At 37.3% G+C, this 27,821-nt stretch overlaps 3 protein-coding genes across 5 annotated transcripts; 2 read left to right on the forward strand and 1 right to left on the reverse strand.

The window, feature by feature from the left end:
* Positions 1 to 268: 268 nt before the first annotated feature.
* LOC113725689 (pleiotropic drug resistance protein 2) lies at positions 269 to 9,827 on the forward strand. Of its 2 annotated transcripts, none has more exons than XM_027248988.2 (21): positions 269 to 900; positions 1,385 to 1,853; positions 2,000 to 2,120; positions 2,280 to 2,368; positions 2,640 to 2,724; positions 2,825 to 3,115; positions 3,199 to 3,289; positions 3,435 to 4,335; positions 4,474 to 4,634; positions 4,766 to 4,869; positions 4,964 to 5,129; positions 5,211 to 5,333; positions 6,269 to 6,414; positions 6,769 to 7,101; positions 7,299 to 7,589; positions 7,692 to 7,775; positions 8,084 to 8,217; positions 8,309 to 8,536; positions 8,640 to 8,811; positions 8,908 to 9,162; positions 9,335 to 9,827. In XM_027248988.2, the coding sequence occupies exons 2-21, from the start codon at positions 1,462 to 1,464 to the stop codon at positions 9,602 to 9,604; spliced, it is 4,437 nt and encodes a 1,478-aa protein (XP_027104789.1). In that variant the 5' UTR covers positions 269 to 900; positions 1,385 to 1,461; the 3' UTR covers positions 9,605 to 9,827. The 2 variants fall into 2 exon arrangements, with proteins under 2 accessions (XP_027104789.1, XP_071930206.1); XM_072074105.1 differs by lacking the exon at positions 269 to 900 and adding an exon at positions 1,107 to 1,214.
* Positions 9,828 to 11,458: 1,631 nt separating this feature from the next.
* LOC113721717 (pleiotropic drug resistance protein 2-like) lies at positions 11,459 to 19,143 on the forward strand. Its single transcript, XM_072074106.1, has 20 exons — positions 11,459 to 12,085; positions 12,214 to 12,334; positions 12,435 to 12,523; positions 12,735 to 12,819; positions 12,928 to 13,218; positions 13,303 to 13,393; positions 13,480 to 14,380; positions 14,523 to 14,683; positions 14,839 to 14,942; positions 15,039 to 15,204; positions 15,302 to 15,427; positions 16,033 to 16,124; positions 16,399 to 16,731; positions 16,904 to 17,194; positions 17,284 to 17,367; positions 17,478 to 17,611; positions 17,713 to 17,940; positions 18,029 to 18,200; positions 18,289 to 18,543; positions 18,663 to 19,143. The coding sequence occupies exons 1-20, from the start codon at positions 11,703 to 11,705 to the stop codon at positions 18,930 to 18,932; spliced, it is 4,377 nt and encodes a 1,458-aa protein (XP_071930207.1). The 5' UTR covers positions 11,459 to 11,702; the 3' UTR covers positions 18,933 to 19,143.
* Positions 19,144 to 20,808: 1,665 nt separating this feature from the next.
* On the reverse strand, positions 20,809 to 26,699 carry LOC113725690 (uncharacterized). Of its 2 annotated transcripts, none has more exons than XM_027248990.2 (4): positions 26,303 to 26,699; positions 23,907 to 26,137; positions 21,874 to 22,184; positions 20,809 to 21,504 (listed from the first exon to the last, which is right to left on the reverse strand). In XM_027248990.2, exons 2-4 carry the CDS (start codon positions 26,060 to 26,062, stop codon positions 21,146 to 21,148), a joined length of 2,826 nt encoding a protein of 941 aa, XP_027104791.2. In that variant the 5' UTR covers positions 26,063 to 26,137; positions 26,303 to 26,699; the 3' UTR covers positions 20,809 to 21,145. The 2 variants fall into 2 exon arrangements, with proteins under 2 accessions (XP_027104791.2, XP_027104792.2); XM_027248991.2 differs by having other exon boundaries at positions 23,907 to 26,232.
* Positions 26,700 to 27,821: the final 1,122 nt, after the last annotated feature.

Below are 27,821 nucleotides of genomic sequence, written 5' to 3' on the forward strand. Positions count from 1 at the left end.
AAATCAAAAAATAGGTCCGGTTATTCCTTTTCATCTAATTTCCTGTTTCCACAAAATACCCGTAAATGTCAAAGACGCGAAACAAATGTCAACTGCGCAGCGTGTAAAGAGTAAACACAAAGAAAAAGTTGGCTGTACAACTCTGTCCTCATCTGAGGAAGGAAGAGTGCAAGTACAACTCTGTCCTCATCTGCTAAATCATTATCTTAATCAGTTCATCAGCAGATTCTTTGAGAGTATAAAATGAAAAAGAGAGCTTGTCGGTTTTACAAGCTGAAATTTTGTTTAAGGCCATTCTCATATTCTAAAGATTTGAAGCCATCCACCCTCCCTCCAGAGTTCCCCCAACAAGTCCGGAAGCTCTTCTGCTGCTAAATACTGCTCACTAATTGGATCGCCCCATTCGGGCAAAGAAAAAAAAAAAAAAAAAGGACACAAACTGGCTGTCGTCGTTGGGAGTGTCTTTTCCACCAGTTTTGCTCTGCTCCTCATAATCCACAGTTTTTGACTTGGCTTTACATATCTGCCCATCTTTCTTGCCTTTTTGGCTTTTTACGAGTGTTATTCGCATGCAATTATTTGATTCAAGAAGAATCTGTGTAGTAAAAGTAATAGTAACAGTAATAGCAAGAGCAAGAGTAGTAGGAGTACTGCTTCTGCCAACCGCCTAACCATGCTTATTTATGTAGCTTAAGTCATGGTAGAGGGTCCCCAGTCGCCATAATTTCCAATATACATCTTTATCCACTATGAACTCTGCACTTGCAACTCCCTTATTCAGTTTACTCCGCTGTCAAAAACTACCAAGCTTATCAAATATGGGCTCCCTGCAGTTCTTGAATCTTCACATTGGTTGATTCAATCGAATACAATTCAATTCATTCATCTTCTCACTTTTATGTGAGTTCCTAACTCAAATCCATTAGCAATTGGTTTATGTGCTTGTGCTTATTGTTTTTCATTATCTTCTGTTTTTTTTTTCCCCTTACTTTTCCCTGCAACCATGCTGATATTTACTTGGGACATGCATATGCTGTTTTGGTTGATACACAAGTTATTTTGGTCATTTCATTGATCTGAATTATAAAAACTAACTCCTCCTGGTTTTTCATTTGTCTCCTTCAGTTACATCTGTGCAGACAGTTTCTCAACTGTTAGAGCAGGCAATCCCAAGAAAAATAAAGTTCCGCTTTACTGGGATTCTGATTTAATCTGTAACTATTAAAACTAATCATTAACTTGCTATGCAACTACGTTCTTTTTGTTTCTTTTCTCGGCAATTCGATTGAATGGCTGATATGGACAGGTTTATTGCATTTTATGTCTCTGAATCCTCTTCAGTTTTAGCTTAGGACTAATATTTAGATAATTTTGGTATTTGAAGGTTTCAAGGTGCGAAGAGATCTTGGTGTGAAGGGAAGAATTAGTTGTTCTGTGTTTTAGTCTTTGCAAAGGATAGAAATGGCTACACTCGGCAGAGATGACCTTACGAGGTCCATCAGCAGAGGGTCTACGAGTAGAAGGTTGAGCTTGTCAATCAGCTCAAGAAGTTGGGCTTCAGCCAGTGTTAAGGAAGTATTTGCCGGGCCTGGTGGAGATGTATTCCAGAGAAGTAGGAGGGAAGATGATGAAGAAGAGTTGAAGTGGGCCGCAATTGAGAGACTTCCGACATATGATCGATTAAGAAAAGGGATGCTGAAGCAAGTGTTAGATGATGGGACAGTCGTTCGAGAGGAGGTTGATGTTGCCAATCTTGGTATGCAAGATAGGAAGCAACTCATGGAAAGTATCCTGAAAGTTGTGGAAGAAGATAATGAGAGGTTCCTTCAAAGACTCAGAGACAGGACTGACAGGTGAGGCACTTCATACTTTCAAGTTATTATACTTTTTAATTTGTTATTTTTTATGCTTTGAAAGTGCATGAGGAGATAGTTTATCTGTCTGTCCTACTGCTAGGTCACACATTTTAGTATAAACGAATCTCACTTTTGTTAAACAGGGTGGGTATTGACATCCCCAAAATTGAAGTACGATATGAGCATTTGTCGATTGAAGGAGATGCATATGTAGGATCCAGGGCTCTTCCTACTCTGCCAAATGCTTCATTCAATGTGGTTGAGGTAGGTAGTAACCTTCGGGGTGAGATTGTCTAATGGAATAGAGAAAATGCTAAAGTATAACATAGTGCTTTTATCATTGCAGCGTTTTGACACATATTGTGATAATATGAATTACTATTTTTACCTTAATCTTTCTCTGAATTTTTTCCCAATTAATAGGGCATTCTTGAAAAATTGAGGGTTTTTCCGTCAAAGAAAAGGGTTGTGAAGATACTTCACGATGTAAGCGGAGTTGTAAAGCCATCCAGGTTGGTCTTTGGAATTGAACTGAATGCTTAACTCTCAGTTTGGCAAAACAGTTTTATGAACGAGAATTTTTTCTCTTTGGGCACTTCTATGGAAGTGATCAGAGACCAAAAGTCTCTATATTGTTTCTGTATCAACTGTTGCATGAGAAAAATTAGAATTCTCCAACCCTGTGCACTGGGCTGGTTCATACCATCTGAAATTTAGGATTGCCAGTTATGATATGTTTTATACGTCTTATTACAGTCATCTTGTCAATTTTTTTTTGTTTAGGATGACACTACTTCTTGGACCACCAGGCTCTGGGAAAACTACTTTTCTGAAGGCCCTTGCTGGAGCCCTGGACAAGGATCTTAGGGTTTGTGATTTTCATTCTTCTTGCTCCACGTTATGCAAAATTTGGATGTCTTTCTGGCGTGTAATCCAATTCAATTGTTTTCTGCAACTATTGTGGACAGGTCACTGGAAAAATCACTTATTGTGGTCATGAAATGTCAGAGTTTATTCCTCAAAGGACTTGTGCCTATATTAGCCAGCATGATCTGCATCATGGAGAGCTGACTGTCAGGGAGACATTGGACTTTTCGGGGCGATGCTTAGGTGTTGGAACCAGATTTGACCTTCTTGCAGAGCTTTCAAGGAGAGAAAAAGATGCTGGAATAAAGCCTGACCCTGAGATAGATGCGTTCATGAAAGCCACAGCGGTGGCAGGCCAAGAATCTAGTCTTGTCACAGATTATGTTCTTAAGGTTTGTTAACTTGCATGCTATAATGAATTTCTAAAGTCAAATCAAATTGAACATATGAACTGATGATTGAAGTGATAAAACAGATTCTTGGATTAGATATTTGTGCCGATATTATGGTAGGTAATGAGATGAGGAGGGGCATCTCAGGTGGACAGAAAAAGCGGCTTACTACTGGTAAGTAGAATCATATCAGACAAAGTCCAAAGATCAATTCTCTAATTCTTCCTTTTCTTAATTTACAAGGTGCCTGAGAGCCATGCTAAATTTTGCTAGTGCATTACATCAGTGCAATGACAATTGGTTTGTTGGCTAAATGCAGGAGAAATGCTTGTTGGCCCTGCCAAGGTCTTTTTCATGGATGAGATCTCAACAGGTCTTGATAGTTCCACCACTTATCAGATAGTCAAGTTCATGAGGCAGATGGTCCATATCATGGATGTGACAATGATAATTTCACTTCTCCAACCTGCTCCAGAAACTTATGATCTCTTTGATGATATCATTTTGCTTTCGGAGGGACAGATTGTCTACCAAGGTCCAACTGAGCATGTTTTAGAGTTCTTTGAGAGTGTTGGTTTTAGGTGCCCAGAAAGGAAAGGGGTCGCCGACTTTTTACAAGAGGTTACATCTATGAAGGACCAAGAGCAATACTGGTTCAGGAAAAACGAACCTTACCATTACGTTTCTGTTCCTGAATTTGTAGAGCGCTTCAGTTCTTTCCATATTGGACAGAAAATTTTTGATGAAATTGCTATTCCATATGACAAAGCTAAAACTCATCCTGCTGCATTAGTCACTGAAAAGTATGGTATCTCCAGTATGGAACTTCTTAAAGCATGTTTAGCAAGGGAATGGCTACTGATGAAACGCAACTCTTTCTTATACATATTTAAGACCACTCAGATCACTGTCATGTCAATCATTGCTTTTACAGTGTTTTTTAGGACAGAAATGAAGGTTGGTCAGCTTCAGGATGGAGGCAAATTTTATGGTGCCCTATTTTTCAGCCTTGTCAATGTGATGTTTAATGGTACAGCAGAGCTTGCTCTGACAATTTTCAGGCTTCCCGTGTTCTTCAAACAGAGGAATTCTCTTTTCTTTCCTGCATGGGCTTTTGCTATGCCAATCTGGATTCTCAGGATACCGCTTTCACTAATGGAATCATTGATATGGATAGTTCTTACTTATTATACTATAGGCTTTGCTCCTGCTGCTAGTAGGTATTTTCTGCACCTTACCCTGAACATATATCTGGATATTGTTGATTATACCTAGGTTTATCATAAGAGATCCAGTATTACATGCTTACTACGTGAAAGAGTTACTGACATATGTCATCTAACCCTGAAACTACTCAGGTTCTTCCGCCAATTGTTGGCCTTTTTTGCTTTGCATCAGATGGCTTTGTCACTCTTTCGATTCATTGCCGCACTTGGAAGAGTGCAAGTTGTTGCTAACACTCTTGGTACCTTCACATTGCTTATGGTTTTTGTTCTTGGTGGTTTTATCATTGCTAAAGGTTAGTATATTTTAGCTCATTGCAGTTTGAACGTTTTTGAACTAATTCGAATCAATTTCCTAAGGGATCTTGATAATTTTTATGTTTAGTTAATCATTAAACAGATTTTAAAATCCATGTCACTCATGCAGATGACATCAAACCGTGGATGATATGGGGCTACTATGTATCTCCTATGTCGTATGGACAAAACGCCATAGTCATCAATGAGTTTCTGGATAAAAGATGGAGTACCGTAAGCTCTTTTGACAGTTTATTACTAACAATTTTTATCTTCTCAAACAGCTGTAATCGTCACTGCTTAGCTCAAAGTCCTTTTTCTTTTCTAGCCATACCATGGCACAGATGTTCTTGAACCCACCGTGGGGAAGGTTCTTCTCAAGTCCAGGGGCATGTATACAACAGAGTCTATGTATTGGATATGTGTTATTGCACTCTTTGCCTTCTCACTGCTCTTCAATGTCTGCTTTATTCTAGCGCTGACTTACTTGAATCGTAAGTTTGTGACTTTTTGTTTAACATGGAAGTCATCGTCCCTAATTCGATGTTTGACAACTCTCTTTAATCTGATCGCAGCTTTTGGGGATTCTAAATCTATTATTGCGGATGTGAATGATAAACAAGATAAAAAGAAGCACTCCTCTAACTTAAGAATTCCCACAGAAAGTACCTCAGCATCTACTGCTCCAGTATTTGAAGGTTTGGGATCAGACTTGTTTTCATCTTTTGCTAGTGTCAATTTATTTATTGGAACTGTTAATTTTCATGCATGTCTATGGTGTCATTCAGGCCTCGTTCCTATCACGGAAGGATCAATTTAAACAGTTATCTGTTCATGTTCTGCAAATATATCATTTTCTTAGAATCCAGAGTAGCTTTTCTCAGAGGAAAGTTTGGAGAGACCGTGGCTTTCAGAATCCTAGCGAGCATCTCTTTTCCCGTTACTTTCACTCTTAAATCCTGCTGCTATGAACATCTGCTCTTTGCAAAACTCACATTTCTTGAATGAACAAACTAATTGTTGCCCATCTGGATATAGTTTGTAGTGATTCTAAGATCATTTTCTTGTCCTTAATTATGGTAAATGACGGCAATCCTTGAATTACAATTTTCTTTAGTTAACTCAAACTTGTACATAAGACTCAACATTCACAGGGGCTAAGAAGATGCTCATTATCATTTGGATATGCAAATAGGCTGCATTTGAAACATCACTACAGTGAGTACTATCACTGTTGTTGTGCCCATGCATGACTGCCTTAAGTCTTTGTATCTCATGCTAAGGCTAAACTGATGTGCTTCAATAAGTTCCTGTTCTAGCCCTACCAAAAACAAACACAATATAACTGGTGTAAGTGAAATTGCTTGTGTAAGGGTCTTTCCTGGCATGCCAAGTGTTGGTTGGGCGTGTGATGATGTTGAGTTTCCTTTAAATTTTTGGCAACACATTTCTGCTAAATCCTTTAGTTTAAATAGATAAATTTGAATCCTTAAGTTTAATTACATGCTTTTGAGACCTTAACTTTCTGGTAGATAATGAATTCAGTATGTAAAATATGTTCCCTCTTACTGTCAGTGAATATAATACAACAATAGGTTTTCTGTTTGGTTTCTTATGGTTTAAATGCTTACAGGTATAGATATGGCAGTAAGACCTGCACCGCAGCGGAGCAACTTAAGTGTTGAAGAGAATGGAAACAAGAAGAGGGGAATGGTGCTACCATTCCAGCCCTTGTCACTTGCGTTCAATCACATCAACTATTATGTTGATATGCCAGATGTGAGTCATCTCATCTGAAACTTATGCAACACATATCGGCATATGTTATCCTCTACTTGTTGTGCAAAATTAGAGAAAAATCATATTACTCCTAAGGATCTTGCTCATGCCCTGTCATCCTCTAGTTGGAAAGGCCAATTAAATCTGTGGTTGTGAAACTTTAGCTATTGATCTAAGTAACCATCTTCTTATCTTAGTTATAGTCCATTGATATGCCATTAGCTTAGGTTGTTGAACTATTTGAAACTGGCATATGCAGGCACATTCCATAAATTATCCTATCAGTATCAAGTCCTTTTGATAATTTGGAACTGCCATTGTCAATCTGATATGAGATTATGGTTTGTCTATCAGGAAATGAAAAAGCAAGGAATTGAAGATACTCGCCTCCAATTGTTGCGCGATGTTAGCGGTGCTTTTCGTCCTGGTGTTTTAACAGCATTGGTTGGTGTTAGCGGTGCTGGAAAGACCACTCTGATGGATGTTTTAGCAGGAAGAAAAACTGGGGGATACATTGAAGGAAGTATAAGCATTTCTGGTTACCCCAAAAACCAATCAACTTTTGCTCGCGTCAGCGGCTACTGTGAACAGAATGACATACATTCTCCACATGTTACTGTCTACGAGTCTGTTGTGTACTCGGCCTGGTTGCGTCTTTCTCCAGATATAGATAAGCAAACAAGGAAGGTATGCTGTCTTTTGGCTCTTAAGTTGATTTAATATCTCTTTTTGTTTGCTTTCAATGTTCTCAGGATGCGTCTATAGACTCCAAATGTTTTCCTCTGCTCTTTTCCTCCACTATCTTATCATCCTTGCCTTGCACAATGAGTAGATTTGAATTTCAGTTTATGTTAAGTATTAACCATCTTCACTTTGTTTTTCAGATGTTTGTTGATGAAGTCATGGACTTGATTGAGTTAAATTCTCTAGGGAATACTTTAGTTGGCCTTCCTGGAGTAGATGGATTGTCAACTGAACAAAGGAAGAGGCTCACAATAGCAGTAGAACTCGTGGCTAATCCATCAATAATATTTATGGATGAGCCCACATCTGGTCTCGATGCTAGAGCTGCTGCTATTGTGATGCGCACTGTGAGGAACACCGTAGACACGGGGCGAACAGTAGTCTGTACAATTCACCAACCAAGTATAGATATATTTGAAGCATTTGATGAGGTATTACCTGGTAGTGTAACAGAGATAATTTATTGTATGATCAGGGAATTTCCCTCCTAATCTAAGGTGTTTCTTCTCAACTGAATTATCTTTGCTGTATAGCTATTGCTGATGAAGAGAGGAGGGCAAGTCATCTATGGCGGACCACTTGGCCAACGTTCCCATCTCATGATAGAATATTTTGAGGTATCAGTTTAGTGGAGATTGCTCTTTTCGCTTCCCTGGTTAAATATTTTTTTGCTGATCCAAGATTTAACAAAGAAAAAAGTAGCTTTTTCACTTTAACTACTGCAAACGATTCATATATGAAAGCTTTCAAAATTCCCCCATTACTAATACTACGTTATGATAACTACATCATTGGTTTGAAAAGCATTAGTAGCATATTTGCACACGGGAGACTAGTAAATACACTATTTGTAAAAATCAACTTAAGTTGACAGTAACCATTTCAAAAACCCTTTCTTCCATTAACATATGCTATGTTTTTGCAGTCTGTACCTGGGGTAACCAAGATTAGAGGAGGATATAATCCTGCTACATGGATGCTGGATATCAGCACTCCCTCAGTCGAGGCTCAGCTCAATGTGGACTTCGCTGAAATTTATGCTAATTCTGATGTTTATAGGTACTTCAGAATGAGAATCAAATCCCATCAATCCTGATTTTTTTTTGTCCTATCCCCTAATTTTGTACTCTTGCATCTTGCCCCATCTCAGGAGAAATCAAGAACTTATCAAACAACTCAGCACCCCACCACCTGGGTCCCAGGATCTTTATTTCCCTACTAAATATTCTCAATCATTCTTCAACCAATGCAAGGCTTGTTTCTGGAAACACCAATTATCCTACTGGAGGAATCCAAAATACAATGCTATAAGATTTTTCATGACAACAATTATAGGTATCATATTTGGCGTTATCTTTTGGAGAAAAGGGCACAAGATGTGAGTCTCTCTGCCTTAGTTTTGGCAACATTGAGCAATGAATTCCTATTTTGTTTTTGCAATATTTGGATGCTCATCTTACATTGGATCCTCACTCTAACAGGTATAAACAGCAAGACCTATTAAACCTAGTCGGAGCTATGTATGCTGCTGTTATGTTTCTCGGTGGAACGAATACTTCTGCTGTCCAGTCCGTTGTAGCAGTGGAAAGAACGGTATTCTATCGTGAAAAAGCAGCAGGAATGTATTCAGCACTGCCTTATGCTTTTGCTCAGGTAATACAATGACAACGAGTAGCAAGTTTATTTCTCTCTTTTAATGGAAAGTAAAACTGACCCGGAAAACTAATTTCCAATTCATTATGCCTGCAGGTGGCCACTGAGGTTATCTATGTCGCTCTGCAGACTTTTATTTACAGCCTCCTCCTTTACTCGATGATTGGATTCCACTGGCAAGTTGATAAGTTCTTATGGTTTTATTACTTCGTCTTTATGTGCTTCGTCTACTTCGGATTGTACGGGATGATGCTTGTGGCACTCACCCCAAATTACCAGATAGCTGCCATCGGCATGTCCTTCTTCCTCAACTTTTGGAACTTATTCTCTGGTTTTATGATCCCTAGAACGGTAAGCATTTCAGGGAGAAATAGAAGAAATTAAGCTCTTGGTCTATCTGATGTTTATCATTCATAGATGTAAATATGCTACTAATTAAGGTCTCATTTATCATTCTTTGATTCTTGGCTGTTCCTGTACATGGGAAGGAAAATTTGTCTAATATTCGAGAAAATATATGCAGCAAATTCCTGTATGGTGGCGGTGGTATTACTGGGGATCTCCTGTTGCATGGACAATATATGGGCTCGTGACATCTCAAGTTGGTGACATGACCGAACCTGTTTCAATACCAGGCTCGGGTGAACTACCAATGAAGGAGTACTTGAAACAATATTTGGGATACAAACATGATTTTCTTGGAGTTGTTGCTGTTGTCCATCTTGGTTGGGTAGTGCTCTTCTGCTTCGTCTTTGCCTACGCCATCAAGTTTTTGAACTTCCAGAAAAGATAATTGAGATACCAGGCTTCATTTATACTATTTTTTGTCGTTAGACAGGTTAATGTACATAACCGAAGAAGAAAAAGAGAGCTTGTTTGGAATTCATTGTAGTCAGTTATTACACACATGTCAGATGTTAGACAAAAAAAAAAATGTCTTGCAAATCAGTGAAGATGCTATGCTGTGCTTAGATCTTATTATTTTATTTTGATAAATATCTCTAATAATTTCTGCACACTACATCTCTTTTCCGATCTTTCTTCTGTATGCGTTTTTATAACTTGTTATAAAAAATATTGCTACTGTGTAAACGAAGAGTTTGAGAGTAAGCATTACACAATCTCCAAGATAATTTTTTGGACAAAACAAAGAGAATAGATCCTCTATTTTTCTAACACATGTACTATTTGGATTTTTATGGGATTCCCAAAACCATTACTAGAAAATCAACCACGAGGAATCGAAAGAATTCTTGATCTCTCTCAATATCTCTCTCAATTCGGGATCAAACATCAATTGCAACGATTCGAAAGACAGCGCATTGAGATAGATGTAAATGAACAGGAACGGAATAAAAAGGAATAATTGCAAAGGAAAAGAAATCTTTTTTTGGAATATTTATAGCATCCTTTTTGTATAAACCCCCCTACTCCTCTTTACAAATTTTTTACAGAACCCTATGATCCTTAAGCTGTGAAGTTGAAATTTCTAAGTTTTCTTTTCCTGAAATTTGAAGGGCTGATTTTTCAAAATCTCATGATCGATGTTCAATTGAGGAAATCTATTTTTTTTTTCTTTTGAATTCGTTGCTGTCTTTTGACGGATGAAGAATCAACTCTATCATGGTTAAGTAAAGCTAAGTTTATCATCCAATGTATGTTCAACTCAATGGTGAAGCTGCTTTCACAATTTTGAGCCAACTTAATAACAGCATCATGGATGACTAATCATACCACACCGCATTCTGGGAATGCAAGCGATAAGTTTCATCTTCGATCAATTCGATCCACTTTGATCAAATTTTCTAGCAAAGAAACCTTGCGCAAAAATCTGCAGGTAGAAGAAAGTTTGATTACCATGCATCTTTCGGCCAACTTCTAGCCTCCTTGGTTTCTTGGGGCCGACTAAGGGACGGGTAGCACAGGAATATTCATCTGTCGTCCATTGACAATGCCTGGACTTGCCTTCCAGCTGAACCCTGATCAAGGAATCAGAGATTTAAACTCACCGGTGGCAGAGATTAAGTCAAGAGTCTTTGAAAATGATTGCATAGGAAAGTGGATAAATGGAAAGTTCTAACACATAGTTACTAATTCAGGACAACTTCACATCACCTTCAAATTCGAGATTCTATTATTAGTAAAAGAATGATGTCCGAGGCTCTGTGATTGTTGCTTTGAAATTTTGAACTCTTTTTTTTTTTTTAATTTGGAAATTTCGAACTTAAAAGGAGGGAGAATATGCTCGAGTAATATAGATAGATGTACATACGATCAAGTCCCCGCTGTTTGTCTCCCTTTAGCTATTTGATTTCGACTTTGCATTCAAGAATAGTTCATAATTAAGGATAGATGCCAGAATTCGGAATATAAAAGCCTGCAAGTTCTCATCTCTCCATAACTAGTACTCTAATAGGCTTTTCGACCGCTTCAAGAAGCTGGACACATGGGACAAAAGAAGGAATACTTTGTGGACTTTATCTTTAACCTGAACAGGCAGGATTATGTTGACAAAAGTTAGAATATAGTCCCTTGAAAGCTCAGTAATCCTCAATTTTGTCGCACTCTGCAAACATATTCTGATCATCCCATGCATATATATACGTTCTGGGACCCTACACTCCTATTCAACCACTTCATATCTGTACTCGAAAAACACAGCACCTTGTAAAAACTGAAAATATAGTAGTGATAGATCTTCTTGTATATTCAACATTCTTTCTGTTCATTATTAGTTATCATTTTTCAAGATTTGAATTCGTGAGTAGACTTTTGAAAAGTTGAAGTTGTTAACATTCCGTGTGATTGATATTTGATATATCTACTGCTCCATGTGAGACTCCTGAGCACCTGACGTTGAGGTGTTCGTGAGTTCTCTTTAGTGGTTGAAAATGGCAGCACCAGTGACACCGGATGACTTGAGGAGGTCCATGAGTAGGCGGGGGAGTATTGCATCAGCAAGCAGGAGCGGTTGGGCTTCAGCAAGTATTCGGGAGGTGTTAGCTGCGCCAGGTGGTGATGTTTTTCAGAAAAGTGGGAGACATGATGATGAGGAGGAGCTCAAATGGGCTGCAATCGAAAGGCTTCCCACTTATGATCGGATGAGGAAGGGAATGCTAACACAAGTTTTGGACAATGGAAGAGTTATTCATGAAGAAGTTGATGTTGCTCATCTTGGTATTGACGACAAGAAGAATCTCATGGACAATATACTGAAAACTGTTGAAGAAGATAATGAAAGGTTCCTAATGAGGCTTCGTGATCGAACTGACAGGTGAAACAAACACTCTGATGAATTGCTGATAAATCAACAATTCTTCCTTTTATACTTATGCCATTTTATACTGAAGATCACATGCATGGAATAAGAACTCTCATAAACTTGATTTTGGTTTGATACAGGGTTGGGATCGATATCCCAAAAGTTGAAATTAGATATGAAAATTTATCTGTTGAAGGAAATGCATTTATTGGAAGTAGAGCACTTCCAACTCTTCTCAATTCTACTGTAAATTCAATTGAGGTATTTCTTGCGTTCCTTAAACTTTTGCGCTCCTCAGTATTTGATGGTTTCTAGATTCGACGTATACCTTTTGCAACTTATTTTTCTGTGCGGTAAATAGGGACTTCTTGGAGTCCTCAAGCTTTTCCCATCTAAGAAGAAGGCTGTCAAAATACTTGATGAAGCAAGTGGAATAGTAAAACCATCAAGGTACTTATATTGTTTATAGTTACTTGTATATTGACTCGAATGTTGGCATCTGACTAAGTTATATTTGTAAAAGTTCATTACTGAAAATTTTCTTAGTTCTGAGTGCCCGGTACTCTCTGTGTTATATAACATTGCTGCAATGTATTGTTATCATTGCAACTTGTTACTTTAAAAATCCCACATTTTTGCTGTATAAATTTGCCATTTTCAGGATGACACTACTTTTGGGACCTCCAGCATCAGGGAAGACTACATTGTTGAAGGCTCTAGCAGGAAAGCTGGAGGATGATCTCCAAGTACGCACTTTCACCTATTTAACAATAGCATTTTCTGAAACATGTAAGCCTTAATTCTAGAAGGCCTAAATCAACTTCAATACCTTTTAATGTTGCTTTTTGTATCAGGTAAGTGGAAAGATCACATACTGTGGTCATGAATTGAAAGAATTTATACCTCAGAGAACCTGTGCTTATATCAGCCAAAATGATCTTCACCATGGTGAGATGACCGTCAGAGAAACATTGGACTTCTCTGGGCGATGCCTAGGTGTTGGCACCAGGTATGACCTTCTGGCTGAAATGTCAAGACGAGAAATACAGGCAGGAATTAAACCAGACCCTGAGATTGATGCATTCATGAAATCCACCGCAATGGCTGGACAAAAGACTAGTTTGGTCACCGATTATGTTCTGAAGGTTTGTTTTACCTTAACACAGCAAGATGCTAATAAACCCAACTAATTATGCTTGTGAAGTAACTCCTACAATGGATGCATACAGATACTTGGAATAGATATTTGTGCTGATACATTGGTAGGTGATGACATGAGAAGGGGAATTTCTGGTGGACAAAAGAAGCGCGTTACAACTGGTATGTTAAAGGAACTGCCAGTTTTTACTTCCAAGAGATTCAATGCAGTCAATCCTAATAGCTATTCATCTTCTGTATGAATGCAGGAGAAATGTTGGTTGGTCCAGCAAAGGTTTTTTTCATGGATGAAATCTCTACTGGTCTTGACAGCTCTACCACATTTCAAATTATCAAGTACATGAGGCAGATGGTTCACATTATGGATGTTACCATGATAATATCTCTTCTCCAACCAGCACCTGAAACTTTTGATTTGTTTGATGACATCATTTTGCTATCAGAAGGACAAATTGTCTACCACGGTCCTCATGAAAATGTACTTGAGTTTTTTGAGGATGTTGGCTTCAAATGCCCAGAGAGGAAAGGAGTTGCAGATTTTCTGCAAGAGGTTACTTCCAAGAAGGATCAGGAGCAGTATTGGTTCAGAAAGAATGAACCATACAGATATGTATCAGTATCAGAGTTTGCTGACCATTTTAGATCCTTCTACATTGGACAGAAGCTTTTCAGTGAGCTTCAAGTTTCATATGACAGAACTAAAGCACATCCCGCAGCATTAGTAAGAGAGAAGTATGGAATTTCCAACAAAGATCTCTTCAAGGCATGCTTGGCAAGGGAGTGGTTATTGATGAAGAGAAATTCATTTGTTTACATATTCAAGACTGTTCAAATTACAATCATGGCTGTATTTACTTTTACCGTGTTCTTTAGAACACAGATGAAGCATGGTGAGATAGAAGATGGAGGCAAATTTTACGGTGCGCTATTCTTCAGTCTTCTAACTGTGATGTTCAATGGAATGGCTGAGCTTGCGATGACTATTTTCAGGCTCCCTGTGTTCTTTAAACAGAGAGACTCTCTATTCTACCCTGCATGGGCTTTTGCTCTCCCAATTTGGCTTCTGAGAATCCCCGTCTCAGTGATGGATTCATTAATCTGGATCATCCTTACATATTACACCATAGGATTTGCTCCATCTGCTAGTAGGTATGATCTTCAACCTCCAATTTTGGCATTTAAGAAGCTGCTGTAATGGGATTTAAAGCAGCCAGCATGGTGTTGGTTGATTCCAGCATGAAGTTTTATTGCTACAATGACCTTATACAAACGGTTTATCATTTTGTATCAGGTTCTTCATGCAGTTATTGGCATATATTGGTATACATCAGATGGCATTGGGTCTATTCCGATTTGTTGCAGCCCTTGGAAGAACACAGGTCGTGGCAAACACGTTTGGCACCTTCACTCTGCTCTTGGTTTTTGTCCTAGGTGGATTTATCATTGCTAAGAGTAAGTAGTTATCCAGTAAAATTTGATACTTCCCTACAATGCTACGCACTTTTAACCAGATCTTTTTGTATTTGCAACGTGTGATGAAAATTTCTCGTAAGCAGACATGATTGTAACATTATTCTAACTCCAATAAAATCATCATCTTTCCGCAGATGACCTTCAACCTTGGATGAAATGGGCTTATTATATCTCCCCAATGTCCTATGGTCAGAATGCCATCGTTCTTGTTGAATTTCTTGACAAAAGGTGGAATCTGGTGAGCCTTTTGAATAGTTGCAGCAAAAAATTTCTCTTCATCAATGCTTTAAGTATTTCTGTTTTATTAATACTCTTGCATGCCATGCTATCCCAGCCTAATGTTGATTCAAGATTTCCTGGAAGTACTGCTGGGAAAGAACTTCTTGCATCCAGGGGAATGTTTACAGAAGAACGTTACTACTGGATTTGTGTCATTGCGCTCTTCGCTTTTTCTCTGTTTTTCAATCTCTGCTTTGTTGCTGCTCTCACATACTTAAACCGTAAGCAGATGCCTTTTTTTTTTTACTGGTTCGACAATTTGATATTAGATAATTTGATATATCTGATCATGACGCTTTTCTTGAAACTGAAATCCAGCATTTGGAGATTCCAAATCTTTAAATGCAAATGAGGAGGAAGAAGACAAGAAAAATAAACCGCCATTCTCTAATGCTAAGGCAATATCAGGTAGAAGTTCAGCATCTACCACCCAAATGGTTGAAGGTGAAAATCTTTACTCCTTCATTTTAATCTTCTTTCCATTATTCCAGAATGTTCAAAGCCTACAGATAAATTAGCCATAGTTCTGCTGATTTCATGCTTTTTTTTTCTTACGCTGACGATTCTTTACAAGAGCCAAATCATCATTCACTTACAAGAGCAGAGTGATTTCGTACTGATAGGAAATAGATTTCAAAAGGAACTGAGTGATCAAACATGCTTACTAGTGGATGCACAAACCCACTTGCACTTGAATGCGTGCAATCAAAACCAAAATACAGTACAACTAACATCAAAATTCCTCCTCCCATCTATAAGAAAATAGCTATTCACATGAATCCAGTTTCTCCAGTAAGCTTGTTAAGGGTTTTTTCCTTTATAAACCAGAACCTGCCATCTCGTTCTAGTATAGTTTATACAATGCTCATATTCTCTAGGCAATGCATTTAGTTTAAGGGTTCCTGATATGGTCAGATTGAAATGAGCTCTTGTGAAATATGCCATAAAATTCGTGCTTCTTTCATTAGCCACTGACAAAATTGAAATGCTTCCATGTATTGATATGACAGTGAAGGGAACTCCTCATAATCCAACTTTAACTGTTGCAGGCAAGGCAACTAATAGAAAAGGAATGGTGCTACCTTTCCAACCCTTGTCACTTACGTTTGATCGAGTTAGTTACTATGTTGACATGCCTGCAGTAAGTCTCTATCCCAACTATTTTAGACTATAATTGCTTGTTTTTACTTAGCATGAAGGTCTAGCATACCAAATTGTTGAAGATTAAATGTTTAAAGTCACATATATTTGTATAAAAATAAAAAATGAAACTGTCAAGGTAGCTGTTGCAAATAGACATAAAATAAACTAGATTCTAAAGGACGTGTATTGTACTCAAAAAATGGTAATTAAAATTCCACAAAATTTCTCCCATGAAACTTGTTAATTGGCATTAATTGTTGCTCTTGTATCAGGAAATGAAAAGCCAAGGAATTGAAGAAACACGACTCCAACTACTACGAGAAGTAAGTGGTGCTTTCAGGCCTGGGGTTTTGACAGCATTGATGGGGGTTAGCGGTGCTGGAAAGACTACCTTGATGGATGTTTTAGCTGGTAGAAAAACCGGTGGATACATTGAAGGAAATATCAGTGTATCTGGTTACCCAAAGAATCAAGAGACTTTTGCTCGCGTGAGTGGCTACTGTGAGCAAAATGATATACACTCTCCACATGTTACTGTCTATGAGTCACTTCTTTACTCTGCCTGGTTACGTCTTCCTGCTGAAGTAAACACAGAAACACGAAAGGTGTGTTTTGTTGCTGCTGTTTTCTTTCCAGTTTATCTTCTTCCTGTTAGAACATTATAGGCTTGCTGCTTGTCATAGAAAGGAAAACGTCTTGACTTTCTTCCACTTTAAAAAGTTCATCTTTATTATTTATGTAGTTTAAATTATTAGAGTATCTAATTTTTCGATGCAGATGTTTGTGGAGGAAGTTATGGAGTTGGTTGAGTTGAATGTACTGAGAGACTCTTTAGTTGGCCTTCCAGGAGTAGATGGTTTATCAACAGAACAGAGAAAAAGGCTGACCATAGCTGTTGAATTGGTTGCTAATCCTTCCATCATCTTCATGGATGAGCCGACATCAGGCCTAGATGCTAGAGCTGCTGCAATTGTTATGCGAGCGGTGAGGAACACTGTGGATACAGGTCGAACTGTTGTGTGCACAATTCACCAGCCCAGCATAGACATTTTTGAAGCATTCGACGAGGTGCTTCTCTACGTTAACTTGTGCATTTGGTAATGTGAATTCTATGGTCAAAATGGTGCCACTTGACCCTTTTTGTATCTTTTTTGCAGCTCTTTTTGATGAAGAGAGGAGGACAAACTATTTATGCTGGACCTCTAGGCCACCGATCTCAACATCTAATTGAATACTTTGAAGTGAGTTCCATTTATAACTTGGAAATTGCCTCAGAATAATACACGCTTTTATCACGACAAGCTAATGGAACGGTGAGGCTCAATTAACTCGTGCTTTTTGTATTCTATAGTCTGTTCCAGGGGTTACAAAGATAAGAGATGGATTCAATCCCGCTACATGGATGCTAGAAGTTAGTTCCAATGCAATTGAAAATCAACTCGGGGTAGACTTTGCAGAAATATATTCAACCTCTGATCTGCACAGGTGTGCCAAAAAGGCTATGCAAATTCTAGCATGTACCTTTTCGTTCCCAGATTCCCAGTGAAGTTGATACTAACTTCTCTTCAACACATTCCTGAATGCAGGACGAATGAAGAACTCATTAAAGAGCTAAGTAACCCAGCACCAGAATCTAAGGACTTGAACTTTCCCACCAAATACTCCCAACCCTCCATTACTCAGTTCAAGGCATGTTTCTGGAAACAGTACTGGTCTTACTGGAGGAATCCCCAATACAATGTCATCAGATTCTTTATGACAACTGTTATTGGAATTATATTTGGAGTAATATTCTGGGACAAGGGAGGCCAAATGTAAGCCATATGCTTCTAATTTAAAATAGACTGTGCTCTCTTTCCTTCTCTTCATTTGGCAAATCTTCAACGAAGTGCTTTCCAACAGGCGCAAACAACAAGATTTGAGTAATCTACTCGGAGCAATGTATGCTGCCGTTCTCTTCTTGGGAGGAACAAACACTTCTGCAGTACAATCTGTTGTTGCCATCGAAAGGACAGTCTTTTATCGCGAGAAAGCAGCAGGAATGTTTTCAGCTTTGCCTTATGCATTTGCTCAGGTAAATGAAGTGAAAAGTTTTCTCCACAATGAAGTCTTAAATGTCAATGATGCAATAACTAATTCTCAAACAATCTTAACCTTTGCAGGTGGCTGTTGAAACTATGTATGTCGGCGTCCAAACTTTTGTTTATAGTCTCCTCCTTTACTCAATGATTGGATTCCAGTGGGAAGTAGCCAAGTTCTTCTGGTTCTACTACTACGTATTTATGTGCTTCGTGTACTTTACCCTCTACGGAATGATGCTTGTAGCACTCACACCAAGTTACGAGATAGCTGCTATTCTCATGTCATTCTTCCTAAGCTTCTGGAACCTATTCTCTGGTTTCCTCATTCCCAGAATGGTAAGCATACCTTGGAAGTTTGAGCATTCTGTACTCGTTCTTAGTATGGAACTGCATTTTCAAAATCTCTCAAGGAAAGAAAGTACCTGACTTTTTGCAACACTACTCTAAATTTGTAGGCAATTCCAGTGTGGTGGAGGTGGTACTACTGGGGTTCTCCAGTGGCATGGACCATATATGGCCTCATCACATCTCAGCTTGGTGATGTAGCGGACCCCGTTCATGTCCCTGACCACGGAGATCTTCCAGTGAAAGTTTACCTCAAAGAGTATCTGGGCTATGAACATGATTTCCTTGGAGCAGTTGCTGCTGCACATCTTGGTTGGGTACTACTCTTCTTCTTTGTCTTTGTTTATGGCATCAGAGCCCTGAACTTCCAAAAGAGATAGACCAAACATCGAGCTGGAAGTTGGAAGTGAGGAAATTTTGCCACACATCAATTGCCTCAGCTCTTGGAGAATAGAGGAATTTAAAAACTGCTAATTGCATTTCTGTTTTTTCATTTAAGAACTTGTACATCAGTTTATTCTTTTCATACTTTTATAGTTTTATGATTCGTAATTCAACATTCATGAATAAAAGTTCCCTTGTTCTTTTACATTTCCATGCCTCATTCCAGTTTTCCTTTCTTTGGCTTGATCTCTACCTTTCTTTATGTCCATGTTTCTATGGGAGCGGAAGATCAGAACTTGGTCTTGTCTATTCATCTAATTTACCTTAACTAGTGAGACTTGTTGGATTCTATTTTCTGCACTAGGGGTGAGCAAACAGTGCATATTCGGTAATTCGGGTATATGAATTTGATAAATTCGGTTATTGGACTTACAGAAATTTAAACCGCTTTCAAATTCGCCTTGAAAATACCCAAATTCATTTCAATTCCGAATTTGAATTCGAAACCGTAATGAATTCGGGTTAATCGAATTCATTAAAAAATATATAAAAATTCTACTGAATCCTTTAATTGCAATTTCCGGCCTAATTAAACCTTGTTATCAAGTTTAATAGCTACGCTGCTATTGTAATCAATCTAGTTACAAACTTACAGGCTACAACACCAATTCAAAGGAAATCAACATCCACATTATTACACACACATTACCAATGCCAAAATTCATCAACTAGAAATCTGGAATGCCAATATACAATACATGAGTGATATACCAAATTACCAATATCTAAATTCTAATTACTAATTATGTTTATTGTTTAACATTTAGTATTATACCTCTACTTATTAATTATTATCTAATTCTAGTCATGTATAAAATAATAAGTATTATAGTTATGTTATGTATTGTTGTATATTTGTATTATTATAGTCATATAACAATTAACAAATACTAAAATAGTATATTGTACATCATTATATATTATTATTATTATCATAAATACATGATAATACCATATACTAATTGTTATTAATAGCATTTGCTTATATAATATAATAATATATTAGTAGTATATACTAATACTAAATAGCATTTATCTATATATTATATAATTTTATAAACTAATTTGGTATTCGAATGCGGTAATACGGTACCCTATTTCATTATACTGAATTTAAATTCGAAATCGATTATTACCAAATTCATAATCTCATTACTTATTTCATGCCATATTAGAATTCTATGAATTCGGTAAATACTGCTTTTGTACCAAATTACTAAATACTCGATTTCAAATTACCAAATTGAATTTGAATTCGGGTATGAATTCGTTACGTACCGAATTTGCTCACCCCTTCTAGAAACGGAATTTAAAAAAATGATGGTACAAAAAAATTGGCTGAATAATCCTAGCATCCTTCTTCTATTCACCACATTTGCCACCCATCCCTTTACAGCGGTGGCTTTTGTAAGTTCCAACCTTCTTTTTTACTACTTCACAAATTTTGCATGCGCCTATCACATCAGCGTGACAAACCATGTAACCTTTAACTCTATTTTTAATTACCTTGAGGTAATTGCTGACCAGCTAAATAGTTCCATTATTCTTGAGAGTTAAACTATAGAGCACAGCTGTTCTATTTCATTTTACAATACATTGGTTCCTGTGATTAGGTTTCACGATTTTTCATTCTATCAAGACAGATCTGGCAATTTTTGAGGTGCACTACGAAATTTCCAAAAGCGAATTCATTGTGAAAAAATACAGCAGACAAACGCATCCAACTAGTCAAGTTTCGATGTGAAAACAAATGCAAGCACAAGCAGATACCAACCATGGAAAGCAAGAAAGAGAGTGCCATGTCCTTGAGAGTTCCACGAAAATAAGCATGTTGGGCTCCGAACCATCATATAGAAAATGCAACCAATGGAATTCCAAAGCTTACTAAGTAGTAATTGTTAACATTTACTACTTTCGGATATTTGCCAGATAACTTTAAACTGCTACAAATTCCCCTGAACAAAAGCAGGCTACAAAAGATTCAAGACAGAAAGGTGGTACATCCAATTTGCCATTTGCCAAATGCATCATCCGCATATTACGGAAAATCAGCAAGAACAAGGGACTTAGACAGCTAAAACTATACCTGATTTCTTCATCATGGAAATCACAAGTAAGATAGCAGCGGTCATATTAGCTAAAAACCTATTTACAACTTGAGAGGCTCCTCAGCAATATCTTCAATCTCTCTCTTGCTCCTCACAGAACATTTTCTCTTGGTCTCAAAATCAACTTTATCCAAGTCCTCAGATATTGCCATGTAACCGCAGAGTACATATTCCTCAAATTTGTCTGCCTGCATTCTTTCCTTCTTTTTGTTGTTGTCTTTACCCTTAACTGAAGACATTTGCTCAAAATCTATTCTCCCATGCTTGTCATCCAAAAAGTACTTGTGAAGCTTTTCAGCATCTCGCAAACCCGGAAAAGTACCCAAGAACTTTACCACCATTATGTTGTTTGCTGACATCCCCTGGCACACCTTGATTTTTCCGACACTGAAACCCTTACCTGTCAATAGAAATTACAAAAAAAATGGAGCAAAGATACATATTCTTGTTAACTAATTCCAAATAAGATCACAATCACCAAAGATATAATATCATAAACCAGCTTAAGTACTTTGCAAGTAATCCATATATGGGCTTTGGATTGTCAGTGATGCAAGTTGCCAAAAGTGAACATGGTATGAAAACTTCTCTTACAGTTGATTTAGAAAAGGAAAAGAATAGTAGTTGTACACAATTAGAAATTGAAACTTATTTTAAAGGGGATTGGGAGAGGGAAGTGGAAATGAACAGAACCACTTATTAGCCAAAGTAACTCTTTTTCCTTTCATGATGTTTTCATGCTAAAACAACTAAGTACTTAGTAAGTCACCTCTGAGGAAATCCTCCACTGCTTCTTCAGTGAAAACCTTTTGTCCCTTTGGATGACCAGCTGACACAGAAATGCTATGAATAATGACAACTGGTGGCCAGAGTATGAGGTCTTCCTTCTGGGCTAAAGCTTCAGAACTGGAAATAGCTTGTGGAGTGAATGTAATAACATCTGCACCCACCACAGTGCTCCAACCCAGCAGAACACAAATTGCCTTGTGAAGTCCCAGGTGCTGTGCTCTCAATCCAGCCTTTTTTGACATAAAGCAATGTGTAGCCAGGCCTTGTGTGGCCTTGAACTCTTTTGATAGACTGCACTCAAAAGGGACCATTTTAGCATTCGCAACTGAGAAACCTATGCAGGTAAAATGCTAACTTGCAACAAATTCTAAGCATTTTGCCAATTGATAAATGTAACTCCAGGGAGAGGTAGGGTGACAAAGTGCTACCTGAATACCACTAATACAAGAAATCTTAACTCAAATTACCTACTCAATTAAAATGTACATTTATCTTAGATTACATTTAACTCTTAAATAAATATTAAAAGAAGATGAACAAAAAAACTTGTCCAGCCTAGTAGACTTTGAGACTCAAAGTTTAAAATGAATACATAAGATTGAAAGGTGACCACAAAAACCACTCCATCAGAACATAGGCATGAAGAGTTAAACCATCTCAAACACCTTTTTCAAGTTTTAAGTAGCCATCAAGTTTTGGCAGATATGAAAAGCATGCTTGTATTGATACCAGCCCCTTGACAGCATTCACAATCTCTTCAAGCAGCAAGTAAGAGTTGATAAATAAATAAATAAATATATATATATATATATATATGATGCATCGGATTAAACTTAAAAACCTCTCAAAGTAAAGATAAATGAGCGTCCTGATCTCCATCGCTTTGTGAAACTATCTTTCAATACCTCAAGTGGGTAAGAGCTCAAATATAAGACACCACTCTACGTACACAGAGTTTTAGTTGTCCTGTATCTATGAAACATATTCAACTCTCAACTGTTTAACGATTCTCAGAAGCATGTAGAGCTGTACAATGATACAACTCCATCTGGCCAGAGAATTCCAAATATGAAAATCTCTGTTTTTTCTCAAAAACAAGAGGAACCACATGGCCTACTTATCCCTAGCACTTCGCAGTAGCTATCAATGAGCAAAAGTCATCATGAAAGTTTCATCACAAGGGCTACAAGATCCTAAGCACCATGAACCAGAGCATGGAAAATCTTTCTGTTCTGAAAGGAGGCATATTCCATGGTTTACAAAACACGCCTTGGTGAAAAGAGAACCAACAAAAACAAAGCACAGATCTGCTGGCCTAACACTCCAATACAGAGAAATCCCTGCCCTATGTCCAAGTATGACATTCAGAGTTTCCAAGGGTCCTAATGCCATCTCCTAATAAGCTATCTAAACAAAAACCAACAATCATCTTAAACATTACAGCCAAACTCATTACATGTTAAGACCACCGAAAAGTTAACTTCAATTTATCCTTTCAAATGAAAGGATATTGTACTTTCACTTTGCTAACAAGCTGCGTAGCATATAGTATATATATATATATATATATTTTTTTTTTTTTTTGCCCCAAACAACAAATAGCTTAGCATTTTTTTTTGTGGCAGAACAACTAAGCGTTTCATTTTACCACTAAACATACCTCAAAGTTATCATCAAACCAATGCCAAAATAATTGTAAATAGATGAAAACTGGTTATTGTACTAAAAGATAATTTGATGCTACTAATGCCAACATGATTCTTCTGGGGTCAACGCTTCTCTTTTTATCAACAAAAAACAAATTTTATCATCCCAACAAAAAAGAAATGCCACCAGTCCCTACTTTGTGAAGGCAGATTGACAATTGAATTGGTAATTTTAATTTCTCTATCCAGTATGAGCAACTTAGAAAGGTACAATGGGCGATTTCAAGCTAGACACATCTGTAACTGCTTCCTGTTTTCAAATAAAGTAACTTCCCAATAACATCTTTATAACAGGGAGAATACAGACCTTTTGCCACAAACGATGCAGAACAAGCTACCAGCCCGCCCTTGTTCTTTGTACCTATTTCGAGTACCTAATTTTTCATTCAGCATCTTACTGAAAGATAGGAAGAATGCCTGCACCAGTTCCTTAAACTCCTTGGACTCCTCTAGTGGACCAGACTCAGAAGAACTCACCCAATTTTTTGATTCCTGTGTTTCAAATGCAGACTCATCTAGCTCTTTGCTGTTCTTACCTCTTAACCAGACATTTTGTGTAAGAGAACATCTTTTGTTCAAAGTCTTTGAGTTATCAGAGTCCAAAAAACCATGTCTTGGTCGACCTTTTAGAATTCTTTTTCCAGGTTTAAATGGTTTGCCAGAATACTCTTGCTTGTAATCCACTGGATCACAATACAACCACTGATCATCAGATATCATATCTCCTCCGTAGTCTACAAAATCAACTTTTCTTCCTGCCCCTCTATAATCATTGTGATTGTATTTCAAAGTTTTGGATGGTAATACATTCATGGCATCTTGATGATTCTGCTCTTCATCTCTTTGATTTTGATATTCTGAATTATTCTGATTATAGGTGCTACCTAATAATGTATCTCTAGTTCTATGTCTACTCCATTCTTCATCAATATCATGCTTCCGCTTCAATGACCTTCTTGGAGGGTCATAGCCATCAAGCTCATCCAAAGAGATGGCTTTCCTCCTTAAGTCCTGCATTTCCATCTGATATCGATTATCAGATGATGACCTCATGCTTTCTGCGCCAGACACACAAATTGCATCTCTGTTAGAAGTACAAGTAGTTCTTTGTGACAAACCATAATTAGGAGCAAAATTCAGCATGGAAACTTCTGTTTCTCCTAAAAATCTATGATCAAATTCAACATTAGCACTCTCAGGTTCCACGCGAAGTCTAACTAGTTCATCTACAGCTGGTAATGATCTGTTGGGAAAACGGTACTTGGAGGCCAATTGATCTTGTGAAGATGGATTGTTCCAAGAATTGCTGCTTCTAAGGCCTCTCTGAGAATTGGCATGAACCACATCTTGCCTGTTTGGCTCCATGACACTTGAATTTATGACATCTCGTTGGCAGTAGGCCACATCAACGTGATGACGCATTCTTCCATACAACTCTTCTGATGGATAAATATAATCATCATTCTCTCGAAAACCATTTTTAGAATATAGGTAATCCTGTTCCCTACCCTCAACAACTGAAGGACTAAATGCAGCCCTCTTGTAGCGTAGCAAATTGTCATGATTTGCTTCAGAATTTCTTCGAGTACCTAAACTATGCCTTTGGTGGACTTCAGCAAAAGTATACTGTTCTACTGGTTGGGCTGAACTGCTTGGGTGAACTTCTATAGGCAATGACCTGTTATCATGGTAAGAGCCCATCATATTTTCCCTTAAGCTTCTCGAAGAAGTACCAGCAAATTCCTTAAACTGGGAGTTATCTTTGGACAGAGATTCTGATCCTTTGGAATAAGAAGCATCTTCCAGAGCCAACAACTTTTCAAGCAGAAAAGGGTCAGGATACCCAATGCTTTCATCATTAGATCTAGCATTTTCTAGATTTCTTGACGACAGTGAAGACCTTCCAGCATCTTCAGCATGTCTTGAGATGTATTCTAGGTCTGACTGGGACCTATATTCTTTGTGATATGTACTCCCTAAAACCCTCGGTTTTCCGCTCGATAGCTGATCACGGGCATTGTGCAGAGCTCTTTCTCGATCAACATTATCTCTGAAACTACTATGGTCCAAACCAGGATCAAATTCATCTTTGTAATCCAAAACATCACAAAAATGGTAATTTCTTCTCAACTCATCACTGCGGGAAAGCCTCTCATAATAATTGCGTCGCTCCTCATACATTCTGCCAAAACGGGGTGAGTGGGAGCCAAAATTCTCTCTTTCAGCTCCAATGTTCCAACCACCCACTTGCCAACCCAAATCCCTACCCTCCTCAAATGACCCACCTCTCCTCTCTCCACCTCCCACCACTCTACCAGGTGGGCTTAAACTCCTCCGAGGTCGAGGGGACCTTTCCATTACCTCCCTACTAGGCATCAAATAAGGGTTGATATCCGTTGGGTCCTTCAACCTAGCTGCCCTAGATGACCTTGTTCCATGGTCTTCCTCCCTTCTAGATTGCATTTTTCCTTCCCTTAATATTTTGCAAAATAGAGCTTGACCCAGTTGTCAAGCCGCCTTCTAAATTCCAATTCCAACCTTAAAAAGTCCAAAAGACGGTAAATACTGATTATAATTAACAAAAACTAGACGGTTTCAATACTTTCTTTTTTCCAGATGGCAAATACATGAATCTGCAAAGAGTATTTGAGAGAGTAAATTATAAAGTGAGATAAGAATTTTAGAAAACGCGAGAAAAGGAACCTTTTACACGGAGGGCAGCATCGATGATTTCCATCCCCAACAACAGATGTTGCCTGTCCTCTGGCTGTCTAATCTTAGTCCAAGTTGTGAGCTATAAAAAAAGAACCCTCAACGGCTGAACCCATCTAGTTCCATATATGCTCGTGTTCTACGAATCCCCTACAGGAAAGTGTGAGGGTTTCAACTTTCATGCGTCAACTTTCAAGAATGCGACAAACTTCTTGGGGAATACGTTCGGGATAGAATTTTGTTCAACACGTAATATGGGAGACTAAATTGCTTGATGATCCAAAAAACCGCACATAGGAAATATCGAATAGTTAGTTCAATCAAAATAGTTAAGTAAAGTGTGTCGAAAATTGAATGCGTCTTTTCAAGGATAAAAAAAATGAAAGAGAACAGGGGCTAATTATAAAAATTCTCCTAAGGTTTAACTAATTTTACACTTTCTCACCTAATATTAATTTTTTTCACTTTAGCCCATAAATTGTTAATCAACTCTAACGTTATATAATGAAAATGTCACTATCTATAAGGGTTAATTACAGTAAATCTCCTTTTTAAGTATAGCGCATTTTGTACTTTGTCTTATAATATTATTTTTGCTTAATTTATCTATTTGTCTCTATAATCGTTAGTTAACTCCAATTCATTTGTACCATTCAAGACAAATAATGTTTAAAAAAATCAATATTCCTAACAAAATAATTAAAATAATTATACATTTATGGATGTAGCTTAAATTTTATCCCTATAATTACAAGTTTTTTAGATAAAGGAAAATATCCAACTTATTTTATGTGATAAGAGGAAAAATTTACTAGTGCAAAATTAAAGTATTAAAATATTATTAAAGATCTATCGATTAGGTTGTTTGGATTAAAGATTATTTGAAATTTTTTTCAGAATAATAGCACTTTTGCTATTTGATATTTGCAAGATAAAAAAATAATTGAAAATATATTTATGATGTAACAATTTTTTTTCAAAAGAATTAGCAATCCACATAAATTTTAATAGCATCTAAATATGGTATATTAAAAGAATAACCTTAGAAATTTTGAAATCCAAATCAACGATGTTTCTATCTTCTTTTAGTATAACCAACAATATATATATATATATATATATATATATACACACACCACACACACACTCCCATATAAAAGAAATATCTAGCTCTTAAAAGAAAAGTTTACCTATATGCACATTCACAAACAAAAACTGATAATATCTCGATCGTTTTTAAATTTTTAAATATATTTTAAATTTTTATTTTTTTAATAACAATTTTTATTTTTCATTATTATGTCAAATTAGCGAGATATTTTCCTCAACCCAAAAAAGTGTAACTATTGAATGAAATTTAACTATGAGAAAAGAATAATGTTAAGGATGAAATGTAATAGTGACTATGCCTTAGGGAGAGTTTTTGTGAACAATGTTAGAATTAATTAATAATTTAAAAAATAAAGTGAGAAAAAATAACATTAAAGGATGAAGTGCAAACGTGACCATA

This window comes from Coffea arabica, chromosome 2c (assembly GCF_036785885.1).
Source record: "Coffea arabica cultivar ET-39 chromosome 2c, Coffea Arabica ET-39 HiFi, whole genome shotgun sequence".
NCBI classification, from domain to species: domain Eukaryota; kingdom Viridiplantae; phylum Streptophyta; class Magnoliopsida; order Gentianales; family Rubiaceae; genus Coffea; species Coffea arabica.